Here is an 18,370-nt window from a genome sequence, read left to right on the forward strand (position 1 = left end):
AGAAATGAGCAGGCTTGTCTACCCCAGGCCCCTCCCCCACCCCAGCAGACTGGGATCCAACCCAGAGCCTCCAATGTGCTAGGCAAGTGCTCTGCCATAGAGCCACGCCCTTCCTTATTGTGTATTCCATATTAGATGACTCTGCTCCCAAAATATCTGAAAATTTAGGCTAGAGTTTGCATAGGGCTTGGAACTTAAAAAAATTTCAAAATACTTCTCTCAAAAAACTTTATGTAATCCTAAATTTCTGTATAAGGGGGAGTGATCTAAGTCTTTTCTAATATAGGGACTGTTAGCCACGTGTGTCTGTTTAAGTTAAGAAAGTAAAATTTAAAATTCTGTTGTGGTGGTGCACACTTTTAATCCCAGCACTCAGGGGCAGTGGTAGGAGGATCACCGTGAGTTCAAGGCCATCCTGAGAAAACATAGTAAATCTCAGGTCAGCCTGGGCTAGAGCATGGCCCTACCTTCAAAAACCAAAAATAAGTAAATAAAATAAAATAATATTCTCTTTCTCAGTTGTAACAGCTGCTGGCTGCTCTGTTGTGCAGTACAAATGAAGAATGTTTGCACTCTCCCTGAAACCTACAGCAAAGCTCTCTGTGGAAGATGTATAGTTACATTCACTCCAGAAAATTCTCACCTTGTCGTTATTTGGGTTACTTGGAACTATCAGCCATCACACGAGCTATGGGTTTTTTTTGTTTGTTTGTTTGTTTGTTTGTTTTTTTTTTTTTGGCTAAAGTTTTTACTTCCCTGCATCTTTTCTCAGAAAGTCATTATGCTCCCTTGCCCCACACGGCTGCTTGCAGTAGGAGTTGCTGGAAGAATACATTGAAAGCAGCCCCTGAGCTCTGAATAGAGTAGTCTGCCTGGTTTTGGGGTCATCCGTATATCTAAAACAAGCAAAGGAAAAATTATGTCTTTGCCAATTTGGTTGCAGTTGATGGCAAGAACTGAAACATTCTGAGCATCATTGCACAATTACTGTGAGCAGCGACTGTGAATACACTGCACTGTGCTGTCTTTGGGGCGGGTAGGACAAGGACATCTGAGATACTGATGTGGGTGTGTTCTTTTCAGCCAGACTTTATAACAATGAGGGGAGTATGTGTTATATTTTTAGTTATGTTCTTTTAAGTTAGGAGTGTCTATTTAGCAGACACTCGAATAATATCCTTCATCACCATTTTTGAAGAGGAAAATGTGAGTGTTTATGGGAAATGGACAGTGTCATTCTAGCTTCCTGAGCCTGTGTTGCTGAGACAGAAGCTGGAATTCTAAAGCAAATTTTTACTACACTTGATAGAGCATCTTAAAATGTTTTATTTTCCCTTTTTCTAATATTTTTCAAATAGTTTGATAGATTTTAAGCATCTTGAATCATATGTAGGTCTGTCTCCTAATTATAAGGTTGGTTTTTGGGATACAAAATCATCCTTGAGATTTAAAGTATGATTAGATCATTAACTAGGAAAAAATTGGCATCTTATTTACAGGTGATCAGATGACATAAGCAATCTGGATTTAATTTGTGGCCAGCACTGATTGTAACTAGGAGAGACTTGCTCTTTTTGTGGAATTGGCTGACTATTTCCCCACATCTGGAGCTAATAAAACTCATTGAGACCACATCAGTTGCTCTTTGCAGCAAAAACTCTTTGATCTGAAAAATTGAGACTGGCACAGCCACTGCTTCGTAACACAGCATCTGTGTTTTTGTAAGTGCTGGCGAGGATACCAAAAGTCGAGTTAGGAACTATGTGAAATGGGCCCCTGAGAACCTTGTATTTCAAAGCATTTTTATTATGATAAAAATTGGGACTCGTGGGCTATTAATGATAATAGTTTAGAATTTTATTTACTATTATTATTTGTAAGATCTGTCTTTTAAAGACCCTATTTTTTTCAAAGGCTGTGTATATAGACTATTAAAAATAAATGCCACCTCCCATACAAGGCCTGTGTTTTCCATACAAGCTTCAAAATTTTCAAGATGGGTAAGCAAGTATCTTACTCTGACTTATCTCCTTGCTTCATAACAGCCATCAGTTAATGAGCATCTGATCGGTGTGCTCTCTATGTAACAGTACTTTGTAAACCAGCAAAGTAAGTATATCCCTTGACTTTTGTAATTATAAACAGTTTTAAGTATGCCATCTCTGGAACATGAATTGAGTGGTTTAAGAACAAAGAAATATAAATCAGCAAATTAGGTAGAAATTTAAGATAGTCTGTTTTCTTGAATGAAGGGACACATCCTAAGTGAAATATTTTCATAATAATGATGAAGTGTGAGATTCATGTGTTGTTTGACTCTGAATAGAGTTAGAGAAATTAGAAAATTGCATTTCCTACTCTCTGATGGAGGACGTGTACAGTAAATATGTATTTACAGTGAAGGGCATGTGTTTGGGTACTGTCTTATAAATGGGCCTGACTTTGTTTCCAGCAAGGCTGATGCTGTTTTCTGTCCTTCATGGTTTAGCTTGTTGTGAGCTCTCTGGAGAGGAGAGGACCTCTACCCGTGGCTGAGATTCAAAACTGAGACTTTGTTATTGTGAGATAACTTTTCACTGTAGCCCAAGGCAGGCAGTGCTCCTGCATTAGTCTCCCATGTACTGGGATTATAGGTGTGAGCTACCACCCTAGGCTCTAGAAACTGAAACTTGATTAGAAGTATGTAGTCCAGAATTTCTTTCCTGACCAGTTTACCGGCCTGTTGGCTTGTGCAATGCATTTCAAACACACATATATGTACTCAGTTATTTAATTTGAACACAGTCTTTTATGAACCAGCTTTAAGCTAGAAAACTATGCTTAATATATTGCTTAGTGAAGCATTTATCTGCCTTATTCCCCCTTCTGGGGTCCTTCTATGTGATTCTTAGGAATATATCTGAGGGATCACAGGTACATGTGTTTCCTTCAGGGACATAAAAGTTACAGACACACCTATGCTCATGTTAGCAGGACTAGCAAAAATACATAGCAATTTTCTGACCTCTTATGTAGAGTAAATTGTAAGTAGAGCCAGACACATGGAAACTGAAAGATGGTGTTTGAGAGCTGGACAGGAACAGTATTTAGCATTGTAACGACTAATGTCAGAGTGGAGGAAGATGGCTATAGTGGTGCTTCTTCCCAAGTGCCACCATCGTCAGACATACTGTGCTAAGCCCTTCTGTGTGTGTTGTCCTGTCTCCTCTTACCACAGCCCTCAGGTGTGCAGCTTAGCCCCATTTTATGAATGAGGAAATTGAGTTTACCTGAGGTCTTTATGTCTAGTGCCCCAAAGGAAAAGTAACTTCCTGATAGTATATGAATATACAATTGAGAGTTTATGTAAATGCTAAAATAGTTCCCATTTTAATCTTAGAAGAACCCAGAGCATTGTACATGCTACTACTGAGCTATGTCCCCAGCCCCTACTTTTATTTTTTACTAATGTTTAAACGTGTGTGCTTGGGGTAAAATTAATGGTTATGATTTTTGTATATGTTCCAATAATTTTCATGCTACCCTTTTCCAGTTACATGAACTTTGAGAATTTTGAATTTTTATTTTACAGTGAAATTTAATAGATACTTTCTTAACTATTGAAAACAAAAAATTTCATATGCTGCTTATAATAACTTTCTTTTCTTTCTCTCCCTTCTTACTGATGGCTTACTTTTACAAACTATATACATGGCGTCTTTGGGGGTGCGGACAGGGTAGCCCAAGCTGGCTTTAAACTCAGAAGTCCTGCCTCAGCCTCCAAAGTTAGTAGGATTACAAACATGTGCCACCAAGCCTGTCTTTATACATAGCTTTAAATGATATTTATTTAGTCTTCCTTCTTTGTTTCAGTAGTTAAAAGAATGGTATGATCATGTTTTATTATTGATGTTATTAAACTGACCATTGAATTTTCCCAAGAAATGCAAATGGCCACTTGCTAATTCAAACTGTTTATAGCTTCTTTATCTGAAGCAAAGACTTATTAAGGAAATTAATACTGTTCTAACACAGTAAATATTGTCAGACTTGAAAGTAGACTTGAAATTAATGACCTAAGACACGTCTCAAAAAAACTGAGTTAAAGTTCTTTAATGACCATAGTTATCTTCAGTAAAAACAAAGGGTAGGGATGCTGAATGTAACTTACTTCATGAGCCCAAATTTCATTGCTCCATCATATTTTGAATATGAAATTGTATTTCTCTATCCAAGTCCCTTAAGACTTCTTTCAACTACCTCAATACCAAGATGGATTGCATAGGTATTTGAGGTAATATTTTTCTCTCATAACCAGCAAAAAAGAAACATTCGTTAACTAAATTTAACATTATGTAGATGTAAGCAGTATTCTTTGTGTTGAGGACAGGCCCTTATCGAGGTGATAAGCCTTTTTAAAGGCCCTTTATGGGATCTGGAACTCACTTTATATAAGTAATATGATAGTCATTGGTGTATTAATTGAATTTTCTACTTCATTTTAAGGTGTATGCACCGTCCCCAAATTCTGATGATTTCAACCGTGAATCCCCTAGTTATCCATCTCCTAAGCCACCAACCAGTATGTTTGCTAGCACTTTCTTTATGCAAGGTGAGTAGTACATCGGTTGTCACCTATAACCAAAGTCATCTATTTATTAGTCTTTGAAAGAGTGAGGAAAGAGAATTCTATTAGGAATTCAGACAGTACTTACCTTGCTGTTTTTTTTTTGACTGAATAAATTTTCTAGTGGTATTTATTTCCAATTGCCATTTAGGTGAATTAATCAGTCACTACTGATTGAATTTGTGAAGGATTTAAACTGAGAAAAGCAAGCCAAGCTGGTCTGGGTTTAAAAATATGAAAGGTACTGATAATTCTGGTTTCTGTTTGAATTACAGATTCATATCACACCTAAAATTACCAGTATACGTTTAGAAGGTGTTTCCCTTAATTCATGGCTAGCAAATCATTTTTATTTGGTCTTCTGTGGTCGGGAGTTATGCGAAGCCTATATATGTGGGAGCACTCAGTCACTGTATAAAAGGCTCCTTGACTACTTCTATGAGCAAGCTTAGTTCCCTGCAGCGTGACGAGACACCACGGGCTTATGTTTACTACTACACAGACTTCACCTCCCACTCTCTGATCACATGTGCCATGCTGTTATTGATATATTTATTACTATTAAATTGAAACAAAAACTAGATCCAACTTGTCCTCAAATGAGGAGTTTTTATTAGCTCTCTATAAAATTTATACCTGAGGATTTTTTTTAAATGACTTACCTATATCAGTTTGGATTGATTTCTTTTTTTGTTTTTTTGAGGTAGGGTCTTGCTCCAGCACAGGTTGACCTGGAACTCATTATGTAGTCTCAGGATGGCCTGGAACTCATGGCAATCCTCCTACCTCTGCTTCCCAAGTGCTGGGATTAAAGGCAAGAGCCACCACACCCAGGGTGAAATGATTTTTTTTTAACCTTCTACAAGCCCTATTTTTTTTTATTAGTAATTTAATAGTTGGAGGAGGAGAAACCTAGATAGAATATTAGGTTGAAAGTGGGGGATATCTGAGGAGTACCCTTTGGATTTTTATATGCATCATCAAAACAAAAGGAAAAATGTGTATTTTGTTTTTTTCTTAGATGGGACCCACAATTCTTCTGACCTTTGGAGTTCATCAAATGGGATGAGCCAGCCTGGCTTTGGTGGAGTTCTAGGGACCTCCACTTCCCACATGTCTCAGTCCAGTAGTTATGGCAGCCTCCACTCACATGACCGCCTGGTAGGTACCATACATGAGCAGTTGACCTCACTGTTTCCAAGGTGTACTAAAGGGTACTTCTAGGCTTCCTGTATTTACCATCACTTTTTAACATGTGACAATTGTAGCCCTTTTGAAATGCTAACTTGTAATGTTCCTTTTGAGCTGTTACCAAAGTTGTCCAGTGTACATACATATTATTCAGAAAATGTGTTTTATTTATCTCATTGTTACTTACTTGTAATTATTATTGTGTGATAAGAGATTGAAACTAAGGCAACTGTGGTACCACTGAGCAATATGCCTAGCACTCTGCAAATGTATTTAATCATGTTTCTTTCCCTCTGTGTCTAGAGCTACCCTCCACACTCAGTTTCGCCAGCAGACATGGGCACAAGTCTCCCACCAATGTCCAGCTTCCACCGTGGCAGCACTAGCAGCTCCCCGTATGTCGCCGCTTCGCACACTCCTCCCATCAACGGGTCGGATGGCATTCTGGGTGAGTACTGCCTACACTCTCATTTGGGAGTTTTCACTGAATCCCAGTTCAGTATTTGTTTAGTATTTAAAGAGAGAGCAAAATGAACAGTGCAGTACTAGCTCCTCATGTACTGCATAGAAGCAAGATAGTGCTAGGGAATGCTCTTGAAATAATGGGGAAGTGCTTTAGAAATACATTCCTGCTAAACTTCTGGTGTGGTTCTCTATTTAAAACATTCAGGCACCAGAGGGAATGCTGCCGGAAGCTCACAAACAGGAGACGCCCTTGGAAAGGCTTTGGCATCTGTGAGTATTGCTTTACCATTTCATCAAATAACCTGCACTGTTGAGTGCAGTGATTAGATTGTTCAGGCAATAAATGTCGTAGTAAAAATGTAGTTATAACACTGTTACCTTTAGGACTCACTTCAGAGCTGTTCTCAGTTTATATTGTGCATGTTACAAAGTAGTACTTGAGAATGTCTTGCTAACCCACGCCCACGAGAATGGCTTTGCTAAGCTTCATCGCAGACATCTGCCTTCTTAGGAGTAGAACAGGTTTCTGGGAGAAGAATTTGGACATTTTAAAATATAAAGCAGAAATTGCTGAGTTGAATCGTTAGGTCCATGTATTTGTTTTATTACTGTTTTAGAAATTTTATTTGTTTATTTGAGAGAGTATAGGCACACCAGGGCCTCCTGCCATTGCAAATGAAGCCCAGCTGCATGTGCCACTTTTGTACATTTAGCTTTATGTAGGCACTGGGGACTCAAGTCCAGACCAGCAGACTTTTGCAAGCCAGCATTTTCAGGCACTGAACCACCTTTCCAGTCCCATGTATGTGTTTTGAATACAGCCCTAGTGGCTATTAAAGTAAAAAAAAGTAGGACCAAGAAAGGAAATTCAAGTAATTTCTTTAGATCCAAAGAATAAAATGCCTTTATAAGACCTCTTCAAAGATAGATGTTTTATCTGTATTTTTAAGGGACAAAACAATGTTAGCATCTTAATTTTTAAAAGATCAGTGCTGGAGAGATGACTTAGTGGTTAAGGCACTTAACTGCAAAGCCAAAGGACCCAGGTTTGATTCCCCAGGACCCATGCAAGTCAGATACACAAGGTGGTGCATGCGTCTGGAGTTCATTTGCAGCAGCTGGAGGCTGTGGCACGCCCATTCTCTCTCTTTCTCTCCTTCAAATAATATTTTAAAAATTAGGCCGGGCGTGGTGGCGCACGCCTTTAATCCCAGCACTCGGGAGGCAGAGGTAGGAGGATCGCCATGAGTTCAAGGCCACCCTGAGATGACAGAGTTAATTCCAGGTCAGCCTGGACCAGAGTGAGACCCTACCTCGAAAAACAAAACAAAAAAAAAAAAAAATTTAAAAAATTAAAATATTGTAAGGTCAGAAATATTTAAAAAACACAACTCATTTTAAAATGAGCAAACTTAAGACTGATTTGAAGAAATCTTATAATATTATGCATCTAGTCTGTGTCTGTTGCAACCAGGTTCACATTGCTGGCAGAAATCACCTGACCAAGAGTAGCCTGTGGGAGAAAAGGGTTTATTTTGGCTTACAGACTTGAGGGGAAGCTCCACAGTGGCAGGGGATAATGATGGCATAAGCAGAGGGTGGACATCATCCACTGGCCAACATAAGGTGGCCAATAAGGTGGACAATAGCAACAGGAGAATGTGCCAGGCACTGGCTTGGGAAAACTGGCTATAATACCCATAAACCTGCCCCCAACAATACACTGCCTCCAGGAGGTATTAATTCCCAAATCTCTCATCAGCTGGGAACCTAGCATTTAGAACACCTAAGTTTATGAGGGACTCCTGAATCAAGCCACCACATTGTCCTACCCAGACATTAGGGACAAAAAGATGATTGCCTTGTTATTTAGTCTTGTTAAAAATTTAAAATTAATGTGGAATGCTAAAACAAGAAAAGAGAGGATTGCCCGGGTGTGGTGGTGCATGCCTTTAATCCCAGCACTCGGGAGGCAGAGGTAGGAGGCTCACCAAGAGTTCAAGGCCACCCTGAGACTATTTAGTGAATTCCCAGTCAGCCTGAGCTAGAGTGAGACCCTACCTCAAAAAAACAAAAAAGAAAAAAAGAGAGAGAGAGAGAGAGGATTTGTCGGTTATCTACAAAGACTTCAGCCCTAACGACTGAAGGTTCTGCTTTATGCTTGCCGTTTCTTCCTCCCTTCTGGAGCAGTGAGCCCCACAGAATCCCCAGGGTTGCCTTCTGCTTTCTGTGCAGTGCAGTGTAGTCGACCCTGTTGCTGTTCATGGGGAAGAGTACTTTATTCTTTGAGCCATTGTTAAACACTTAGGAATAAACCTCTGTATGTATAGTTTGTGTAAATAAACCTTTCTCTGTAGCTAAGTATTCGTTTCTTTGAGAAGTAAAGCTAAGTCAGAAATCTACTACACAGTGGGGCTCTGTACAAAATGGAGCTTCCTCAGTGTTTGCTGGATTCAGACTTGAAACATATGTATAACAGTTGTGATATTAACAAGACCCAAAGAAATGATCAGCTAAAGAGATTGTTTTTGAGCTGCTTGGCACCATACTAAGCGTTTACATGGCCTATTTTGTTTAATCCTCAAGAAAACCCTGTAAAGTTGGCATTATTATCCCCATATTACAGATGAGGAACTAAGGTTTAAAAGGTTAAGTAACTTGAGCTCAGAAAGATTAAGTAGTTTGCCCTTGGGATTTCACAGCTAGTAAGGGCAGAGCTGGTATATAGCATTGAACCCTGAGCTAATGAGCCTCAGACTATTGCCTGTACCACTTTACATATCACGGAAAAGCAGCGCTAAGGTGACTGTGTTTTACAAAGGTGTGGGGAGAATTAAAGAAACTTGTCCCACCTTAGAATTTATTCCCACCTGAACAAAGTTGTTTGTGTAGAAAGAAAAGGCATATTCCTTCTGCTGATTCTAGAAGACCAGTCACAGATATTCCACTTGTAAGAGGACAAATAAAATTTGAACTTTTAATATTAGGCAACTTTAAAAAATATAACCTATATTTTGAGGGCTTTTTCTTACAGATATTTTGTTTGCCTATTTACTCAAGGAAAGCATGTATAAAGAAACCTTGGCATATAGACAGGAACGTGAGATGTTCCCAATTGCCCTGCAAGCTCCTTTTTAATTTCTTCCCATACTGCAGTCAGCAAACTAGCCACAGCAAGCTGATATTTTGGGAATAAAAATACCCAAATTCACTCTGATTGGAGCCAGGGAAGAGGTGTTTAATCTAGTTAGTGGGTGGGCTTTGGTTGTCATGGAAATTCAGCTCTGTCATCCTGTGTTGTTACTAGGCAGGACAGCCAGGTCATTCCATAAATCATTTCTGTCACAGCTGACGGGTGATGTGTTCCATCTGCTCCATCACTGCATGCTCTGGTCTGCGTCCTCCTTCTGTCCCCACACCCCTCTAAGTGCATTGTTCCTGGAACTTTCCTTACAGACTCACATTTACATCAGTACATGCATCGTGGTTGAAATGTGCCGAAAAACCGAAACAACCCATTGTGTAGGGATTGGAAGGATTAGAAGAGATGAGAAAAAGAAACTTAATGAGGATTACATTGGAGAGTCTGACATGCATATTAGAGTTTTATGTTAACTATTATAGATCTGTGGAAATGGTGATCATGGCTATTTTGAAATTTTAAGTTTTTAGAATGTGACATCTTTAATATAGCCTCTACTTTTAGATGGAAAAACACCGTGCTGTTGTCATTAGAAGTTAAGTCTAGTTCTCCAGTTGCCTAATATATGTCGTAGAAGATCTTTCATGTGTGAAACACCAGAGGGTACAACCTTTGTTCTTCAGTTTAGATATTAAAGAGCACACAGAATACTGTGTGATTAAACATGTAAGGCCAGATAATGCATTTGCAAAGGTTCCTTTATTTCAGGTTTAAGCCTGGATAATTGTGGTCTTAATCTCAGGATAGGAAGAAAGAGAATTGTACATGAAAGTATTTACACAAAGTTCCCAAAGCCCTGTGGATTATGCATTAGTTTAGATAATAAACTAGGGTAGATAGAAGGAAAGGAAAATCTGTGTGTTCTGCCATTTCTAATGTGTTTTCCTGAACATTTGCCAGACAATAACCCTTTAAGATTGTGCCCATGGAGAGTTCCACAGAGGAAGAAACATCTGGTTTATTTCAGTGCCTAATACCATATCAAAACATTCAGTCTTTAATTTAGAAGAGATCAAACAAGAGGACTGTTTAACTTTGTTGATTATATCAGACTTCTTTGTGATAATTTATGTTTTGATTTCTACCTCAGAGTAAAGGAGGGAGGGAAGGAAAAGAGAGAGAGAGAGGAGTGTGTGTGTATGTGTGTTTTAATCTTGATAGTAAATGGTCAGTGGTCTCTAACAAAAGAAAAGAAAATCCAGGGAAGTTGACGTTTAAAAGTAATTCATAAAATAAGTTTCTTTGTTCCTTAGACTCAATAACATTAACATAATAAAGATTAACTGAAATGTGCACTGTAGTGTTCAAAAATTGGCCTCACAATCCAGGGTTGGACCTAGGAGCACTCCATTGTTCTTTTTTGTCTGAGGCCTTTTCATTAGCCTCTGGCTTTATTGGCACCCTGCTGATTGGGATGGACCATGACTGATAGGAGGAGGGGCCTCATTTGTTGCAGTCAAATGAGGAATATTGCCATTTAAGCCTGGCAGAAGGTGTTGGGAGTTATTCATCATTGGTCATTTAACAGTGGGAGGACCATGGACTGCATGCAGAATGAGTTCTTACTTTGTATTGATGGTTTAGACTTTAAATCACTCCCACCCTCATTTTTATTTATTTATTTATTTATTTGAGAGCGACAGGCACAGAGAGAAAGACAGATAGAGGGAGAGAGAGAGAGAGAATGGGCGCGCCAGGGCCTCCAGCCTCTGCAAACGAACTCCAGACGCGTGCGCCCCCTTGTGCATCTGCCTAACATGGGACCTGGGGAACTGAGCCTCGAACCAGAGTCCTTAGGCTTCATAGGCAAGCCCTTAACCGCTAAGCCATCTCTCCAGCCCCCACCCTCATTTTTAAGTGACTTACTTCTCCCCCCTCCTTCAAACATCAATGTTAGAGTCCTTTAAAGCCAGAAAATACAAAAATATATTGATTTTTTTTTTTCCCCCAAGGGAGGGTTTCAGTCCATGCTGACCTGGAACTCACTCTGCAGCTGTAGGCTGGCCTTGAACTTATGGCAGTCCTCCTGCCTCACCCAGTGTTGGAATTAAAGGTGTGTACCATCATACCTAGCGGAAGTTTTAGAGAAAATATCAAGAACCTACTTATATGCAAAAAAATCAATGGCAGCCAGTTACGGATTCATTATTGAGCTCTGTCAAGTTCTTACCTTCAAAGAATTTACAGTCAAGGGGTGATGATATGATAGGTACACAAATACCATTAAATATTTGACACAAAGGGCTCAAGAGAAGTTTGGAGATTTTGCTAGAAGCATAAAGGGGGAAATGGCATGTAAATGGTGACAGTTGGACTAGGCTTTGATATGTTATAGAGTTTCATCAGAGAGGTATTTAGAAGTAGGCATCTTGAAAGCAGCAGTGCTCAGAAAATGAAAATCATGCTTAGCTAATCAAGATTTATAAATTATTTATAAAGCCACATTATAAAAGATGTCAAACATCATTCTGTTTTATATGGTAGGCAGGAAGCCTGGGAGTTGGTTGTGTAAAATTGTGTTTAGGGGGCTGGAGAGATGGTCTAGTGGTTAAGGTGCTTGCCTGCAAAGCCCAAAGACTCATGTTCAACTCTCCAGATCCCACTTGAGCCAGATGCATAAGGGTGCACATATGCACAAGATGGCTTACATATCTGGAGTTCAATTGTAGTGGCTGGAGGTCCTGGCATGCCAGTTCTCTCCCTCTCTCTCTCTCTCTTGTTATTTCTCATAAAAAAATAAATGAATATTTTGTTCAAAGACAATAACTCAGGCAATTATATATGGTGTAAAGAAAGAGTAACTAGATATATAGACTTAAATTGTAGTAAAGACTTAAAGTGGCTTCATGGCTATGAGAATCTTTTCAGAAATTGAGAATTATGAATAAGGTCTTCAGAGAGAAGAGTGGAAGGACAAAGGAAAATGACAGTGCTTTTTAAACTGAAACAGAAGAACAGAAGAAAGGTAGGCAGGATGGAAGCAGAGAATGGTACTACAAAGTATGAGAAGACTGAAGAGCTTATCTAGTAAGGAGGTCCAGCACCCAGTGTGAGCAGAAAGAGGCCATTTATTCACCCACCATGATGTGTGACAAAAGACACTTGACAGACAGCAGTACTGCCAAGACATGAACAAGATGTAGCCAGAAGACTATATCCATGGGGACTGGGAGAGTAAGAGAGATGGAACCCAGGTGTATTGGTTACTTTCTCATTGCTGTTCCCTGTCAAAAGCAACTTAAGAAGGAAGGGTTTATGTCATCTTACAATGCAAAGTTACAGTTCATGGTTAAGATGGCATGATAGCAGAATATGAAGCAGCTCATCATGTATGTCCATAGTCAGGAAAGTAGAGAGTGGTGAGGAATGCTGATGCTCAGTGAGCTCTCCTCTTTCTATCCAGTCCAAGACCCCAGCCTGTGGACTGGTACTACCCACATTTCAGGTGGGTCTTCCTCACTCAGCCTAACCATGACAACCCCTCCTAGACAGGCCCAGAGGAATGTTTCCTAGGTGATCCTGTCAGGTTGACAATCAATATAAACCATCACAACAGGTAACCCTGAGTGAAAAGTCATTCATTTTCATTTATCAGCACTGCTGTGGAATCAGAAGCTGCAGCAGTGAATGAGACTTCCATGTCTTCGGCGCTCACGTGAGCTCCACTGCTGGAGAGTGAGTCAAAGTCAGGTGTGTAAGTGCTAGGAAGACAGGAGGAGCCGCAGGCCAAAGCTGGGTCCTCCTCAGTGCTGCATGCTATCAGTTCTGATTGGTAAGGATTCAACATCAGCACAGAATCATCATATTTTTAAACAGTAGCTTGCCAACAGCCAGACCTGGAAGTTGTATATTCAAGATAAAACCCATTTTGGAAAAGCTAAGCTATGGAAAAGAATTCAAGACCCAAGGGAAAGCTTAGCTACAGGAAAGTAGCTCAGAAGCCACAGTGCTGTCTCACAGAGGTCAGTGAGGAGCAGGCACACAAGCACAGCTTGATGGCTCTTCTCCAGACCCATTCTGCCATGCCCCATGTTCCTTTTAAATGTGTTATCTATCTTTCAAAATACTGTTAAACTTTAGCACACTACTGCACATCTGTCATCTTATAACTGGGTTGATGAGGCAGGACGACTGCCTAGTTCAAGGCCAACCGACTTAGTGAGACTGTCTCAAAACAATCAGCCAACCAAACCAAAAATAAAACACAGATTAACATTAGCTGCAGGTCTCATTTTGGTTTCCAGTGGTTCACATATGTAAGCTCACTTATTTCCATTGTGTGAGTAAATTATGTAAGGTCACCAAACCCTAAGAACACACATCTCAACATACCTCTTTATTATTGTGAATCACTGTTTATGTTCAAGATGCAAATAATTATACCTTTTATGAGCAACTAATGCTAACTTTTATGTGTGAAATACAGAATTAAGGGCGGGGAGGCTCTTGTCATTGATGATAGGCAGACAAATGACAGAAGCTTCCATACATTGTGGCCATAGAGCTTGTCTTCCCTAAGTTAAGTGTTGATATGCCTTTACTAAAAGTAGGTTGAGGGCTGGAGAGATGGCTTAGCTATTAAGGCACTTGCCTGTGAAGCCTAAGGACCCAGGTTTGATTCTCCAGGTCCCACGTAAACCAGATGCACAAGGTGGCACATGTATTTGCAGTTTGTTTGCAGTGTCTAGAGACCTTGGTATGCCCATTACCTCCCTCCCAGTCCTCCCTCCTTTCCTTCCCCCCATCTCAAATAAAAAGTAAATTTTTTTAAAAGTAGGTTGTTGTAGAAGAGACCTCTTAGGGACTTTTAAAATATCATTTGGGGGCTGGAGAGATTGCTTAGTGGTTAAGGTGCTTGCCTGCAAAGCCTGAGGACCCAGGTTCAATTACCCAGTACCCACATAAGCCAGATGCACAAGGTAGCACATACATCTGGAGTTCACTTGCAGTGACTGAAGGTGCTGTCACGTCCATATTCATATTCATTCTTTCTCTCTCACTCTCTCTCAAATAAGTAAATAAAAACTTTAAAATATCTACTGGTTAGGTAAATGAATTAATCGCCATCACTATGTTTAGCAATATGAAATATGTATAAAAAGTACAGCAATAAAGTTTTTAGTTGGATCACAATACCAAAATTTATGCATCTGAGTAAGCAGTTCTCTTGAAGTAGATTGTTTGGAAGTCTTCAGATAATGCTGGGAACAATTTCTGAAGCACTTCAGGTTTTTATGCTTTCTCCAAGGGTGAAAAAATATCACGTAAAAGGACTTTAATTTTCACAGTGCTTAAAAATCATTGAAGCTACAATGGACAAGTTTGGTTGATGAAACTAGTAACTTTTTAAAGGAGAGCTAATTATTTTTAAAATATTGTCTGGAGTGGTGCTTGCTTATAAAGCCTGCCTGCCCAGGTTTGATTCCCCAGTAACCTTGTAAAGCCTAATGCACAAATTGATGTGTGCATCTTGAGTTTGTTTGCAATGGCAGGAGGCTCTATCACACAGATATCTTCTCTCCCTCCTCCTGGCTTTTCTAGCTCTTCAAGTAAAGTAATAAAATATATTTTCTTTGGTTGCGTTTTTTTTTTTCTTAACCTGGCTTTTAAAAAACATCACAAAACATGACAAACAAGTTTGGTAGAACACAAGTAATCCCAGCATTTACATGCTGATGCAGAAAGATTGTAAATTCAAGGCCAGTCTAAGCTAAATACTAAGACCCCATCCCAGTACTTGGGAGGCTTAGATAAGTAGGATCATGAGTTCCATAGTGAAGCCCTGATTCAAATACCAAAATACTAACAAACCACCCTACCTTTAGAAAAAAAAAATGTAGTTTTGTCAGGTGATTATTTTTGAAGGATATCTGTTAATCTTTAAAGATTGTTTGTTTACTTTTCATATCTTTTAACCTTATAGTCTTATTTGTTTTGTTTTGAGACACATCTGAGCTAGCCTTAAACCCATTGAGAATCCCAGACTTGCCTTAATATCACAGTATTCCTACCTCAATCTCCCAAGTGCTATGATCACAAGTGTGTATCACTATACCTGGCCTTCTTGGTTTTTTTTTGGCGGGGGGGTCGCAGATGAAACAAGGTCTTGCTCACTAGTCCTGGTTTTCATGGAGTTCTTTATGTAGACCACATTGCCTTTGTACTTGTAACATTGCCTCTGTTCCCCACCCAGGCCCCGGGATTACAGGCATGTGACAGCACACCTTTTCACTTCTCAATTCTATTAGAATCTTTAATGATTTCCAACTACAATAATAAAGAAGGACCTATTTTATTCCCCTTGTATTAGAATCTATGTAATACTTTTTGTTGTAGTTTAAAGACTAAAACCGCTTTGGCCTTTAGTTATAAACATTCTCTCTCTCTCTTTTTTTTTTTTAATTTTTATTTTTCTGGTTTTTCGAGGTGGGGTCTCACTCTCATGCAGGCTGACCTGGAATTAACTATGTAGTCTCAGGGTGACCTTGAACTCATGGTGATCATCTTACCTTTGCCTCCCAAGTGCTGGGATTAAAAGTGTGCACCACCACGCCCAGGATAAACATTCTTAAGTGTGATGAAAACCCTTTGCCCTGTGTACCTTCCCTCAGGGTACTGATGTAGATGACAAAGCAGCTCTTGTAAGTGAATTTGTATTTCTGCCCTGCCACATGGTAACATGAATGTCTCTTGTTTCTGGTTAGATTTATTCTCCTGATCATACAAGCAGTAGTTTTCCATCAAACCCATCAACACCTGTTGGATCTCCTTCACCACTTACAGGTAGGTTCCATTATCATTATAGCATGTGTAGGTCTACTTGGAAATATTTCTAATTCAAAAGTATTTCAGCAAAACTCAGTTTTAAAATGATGAAAAACTCACATGAGACATCTGAGGCTGTATCTAGAGTTCCATTTGGAGAATATTGAAATATTTGCTAATTTTGAATTATTTATTCATACCTTCCTAGATTCTGAAGATATTTGTGATAATTTCCAGTAACATTTATAATATGGGACTTCTTTAAATCCTCTGAGATGTTATTTCACTTATACATAACATTAATTGAGTGATTATGTGGGTTTTCTGCTAAGGAATAATGTAGATGAGTATTGTAAGAGGGGATGCCTTGAGTGGGGTGAGTGCCGTAAGAGGGGAGCCTAGGTGGGGTGAGTACCATAGAAGGAGATGCCTGGGAGGGGTGTACTGTAAGTGGAGTTGAATAATGACTCATGCTTTCTTCACTTCCTTCTGTTTTTTTTAAACTTTATTGACAGCTTCCATACATATAGACAATATACCATGATCACAGTCCCCTCCCACCATCCTCCTCTTTTCTCCTTCCCAAATCCCCCTCTCTACTGAATGCCTCCTTTGCAACTAGTCTCTCTTCTATTTTGATGTCATCATTTTTTTTTTCCTCCAATTATATGTGTCTTGTGTAGGTCGGGTCAGCCACTGTAAGGTCATGAAGGTCATAGCCACTTTGTGTCTGGAAGACAGCATTTTAAGCACTCTTTGCTTTCCTTTGGTTCTTGTATTCTTTCCACTACCTCTTCCACAATGGTTCCTGAGCCTTGGAGGGTGTGATAGAGATGTCTCACTTAGTACGACCACTCCTCTGTCATTTCTCAATACTTTGATGTGTTTTGAGTTACTCCAGTGGTCACTGCCATCTGAAAAGGAAGATTCTCTAAACAAAATTAAGGGTAACATTATATATGGATATAAACATAAGTATGTAGAGGGCAGGTTTTTGTTGTTGATGTGAGGTAGGATCTCTAGCCCAGGCTGACCTGTAATTCACTATGTAGTCTTAGGGTGGTCTCAGAATCACTGTGCTCCTCCTACCTCTGCCTCCCAAGTGCTGGGATTAAAAGTGTGCACCACCATGCCTGACTTGGTCAGACAACAATAGTATTTTCCCCCTAGGGCTTATGACCTCCTCAGCCACAGGCTTTTGATTAGGTTTTCAATCCCTGGTATGAATTCCCTCCCATGGGGCCAGCCTCAGTAATTTTCAGTGCAGTTGGTTTCCCCATAGCACATGTGCACAATTGCACCAGTTGTCACTTTTGGCCTGGGTCCTTCTGATTTTTAACTTCAATAAGTTATAGATACTATTCTATATTATGAATTTGTTGAAAACATTATTATTATAAATGTTTTCTTTTTACTTACTAGGATTAAGTAAAATTGCATGGAAGTGTTAAGCTTATCTTTTAAGCTACTGTTTTAAAAGTTGACCTATGTACCTATGTTGTCTATGCAACATTTAAAGAAAAACCTTACTGAAATGTATCAGTGTGAAGAAAAGGCTTTGTCAGACAACTGAGTAAAGTTGCCATGTTTTTCCATCACCAGCTTACCTCAGGAATAACTGCTCTCCTAGTCAAATCACTGGTTAGATTCAAGTATTTTGTTGTTGGCATTGAGCCATTTTGTATTGGTCAGAGTTTCCTTCAGGGCCCTTGCTGTCACCTGTGCTGATGTCCACCGCGCCCCCCCCCCCCATAGCTCTGCCCACAGTGCTCCAGTGTGGAGATGACAAGCTGCCGCAGCTGCATCAGCTTAGAGCAGGCTGTGTGACTCTCAGACGCTGTGGCTCCAGCTGTCTGGTGAAGGTGGACAGCTGTTCCCATAGACAAGACGATGAAAGACCCATTGACTTGGAACTGTTGCTTTTTAGAGCTGAAATTACAGGAAAAGTGATGTCACTCTAACTATACTTCACCCTCGTTGCACAGTTTTACTAAGATTATCAGTGTCTTCCCCCCCACCCCATTCTGTTTTATTTTGTCATCTGAGGTGTCTGTATCTACCCTCTACATTCTTGCTCCCTGTCCTCTTTTTTAAAAAAAATTTTTTTGTTATCCCTCTCTTCTTCTGCCAAAGGGTCCCTT

The 18,370-nt window shown here is 39.6% G+C and overlaps 1 protein-coding gene across 5 annotated transcripts in view; it reads left to right on the forward strand.

The window, feature by feature from the left end:
- The window catches only part of Tcf12 (transcription factor 12), a 312,899-nt gene that overhangs the window by 256,928 nt on the left and 37,601 nt on the right, over positions 1–18,370 (forward strand). For all 5 annotated transcript variants that reach the window (XM_045160124.1, XM_045160125.1, XM_045160126.1 and 2 more), the window contains 5 exons: positions 4,486–4,591; positions 5,628–5,767; positions 6,101–6,245; positions 6,468–6,532; positions 16,169–16,247. In XM_045160124.1, coding sequence (XP_045016059.1) covers positions 4,486–4,591; positions 5,628–5,767; positions 6,101–6,245; positions 6,468–6,532; positions 16,169–16,247 — 535 coding nt within the window. The remainder of the gene's footprint in view (positions 1–4,485; positions 4,592–5,627; positions 5,768–6,100; positions 6,246–6,467; positions 6,533–16,168; positions 16,248–18,370) is intronic.

Source organism: Jaculus jaculus, chromosome 10 (assembly GCF_020740685.1).
Source record: "Jaculus jaculus isolate mJacJac1 chromosome 10, mJacJac1.mat.Y.cur, whole genome shotgun sequence".
NCBI classification, from domain to species: domain Eukaryota; kingdom Metazoa; phylum Chordata; class Mammalia; order Rodentia; family Dipodidae; genus Jaculus; species Jaculus jaculus.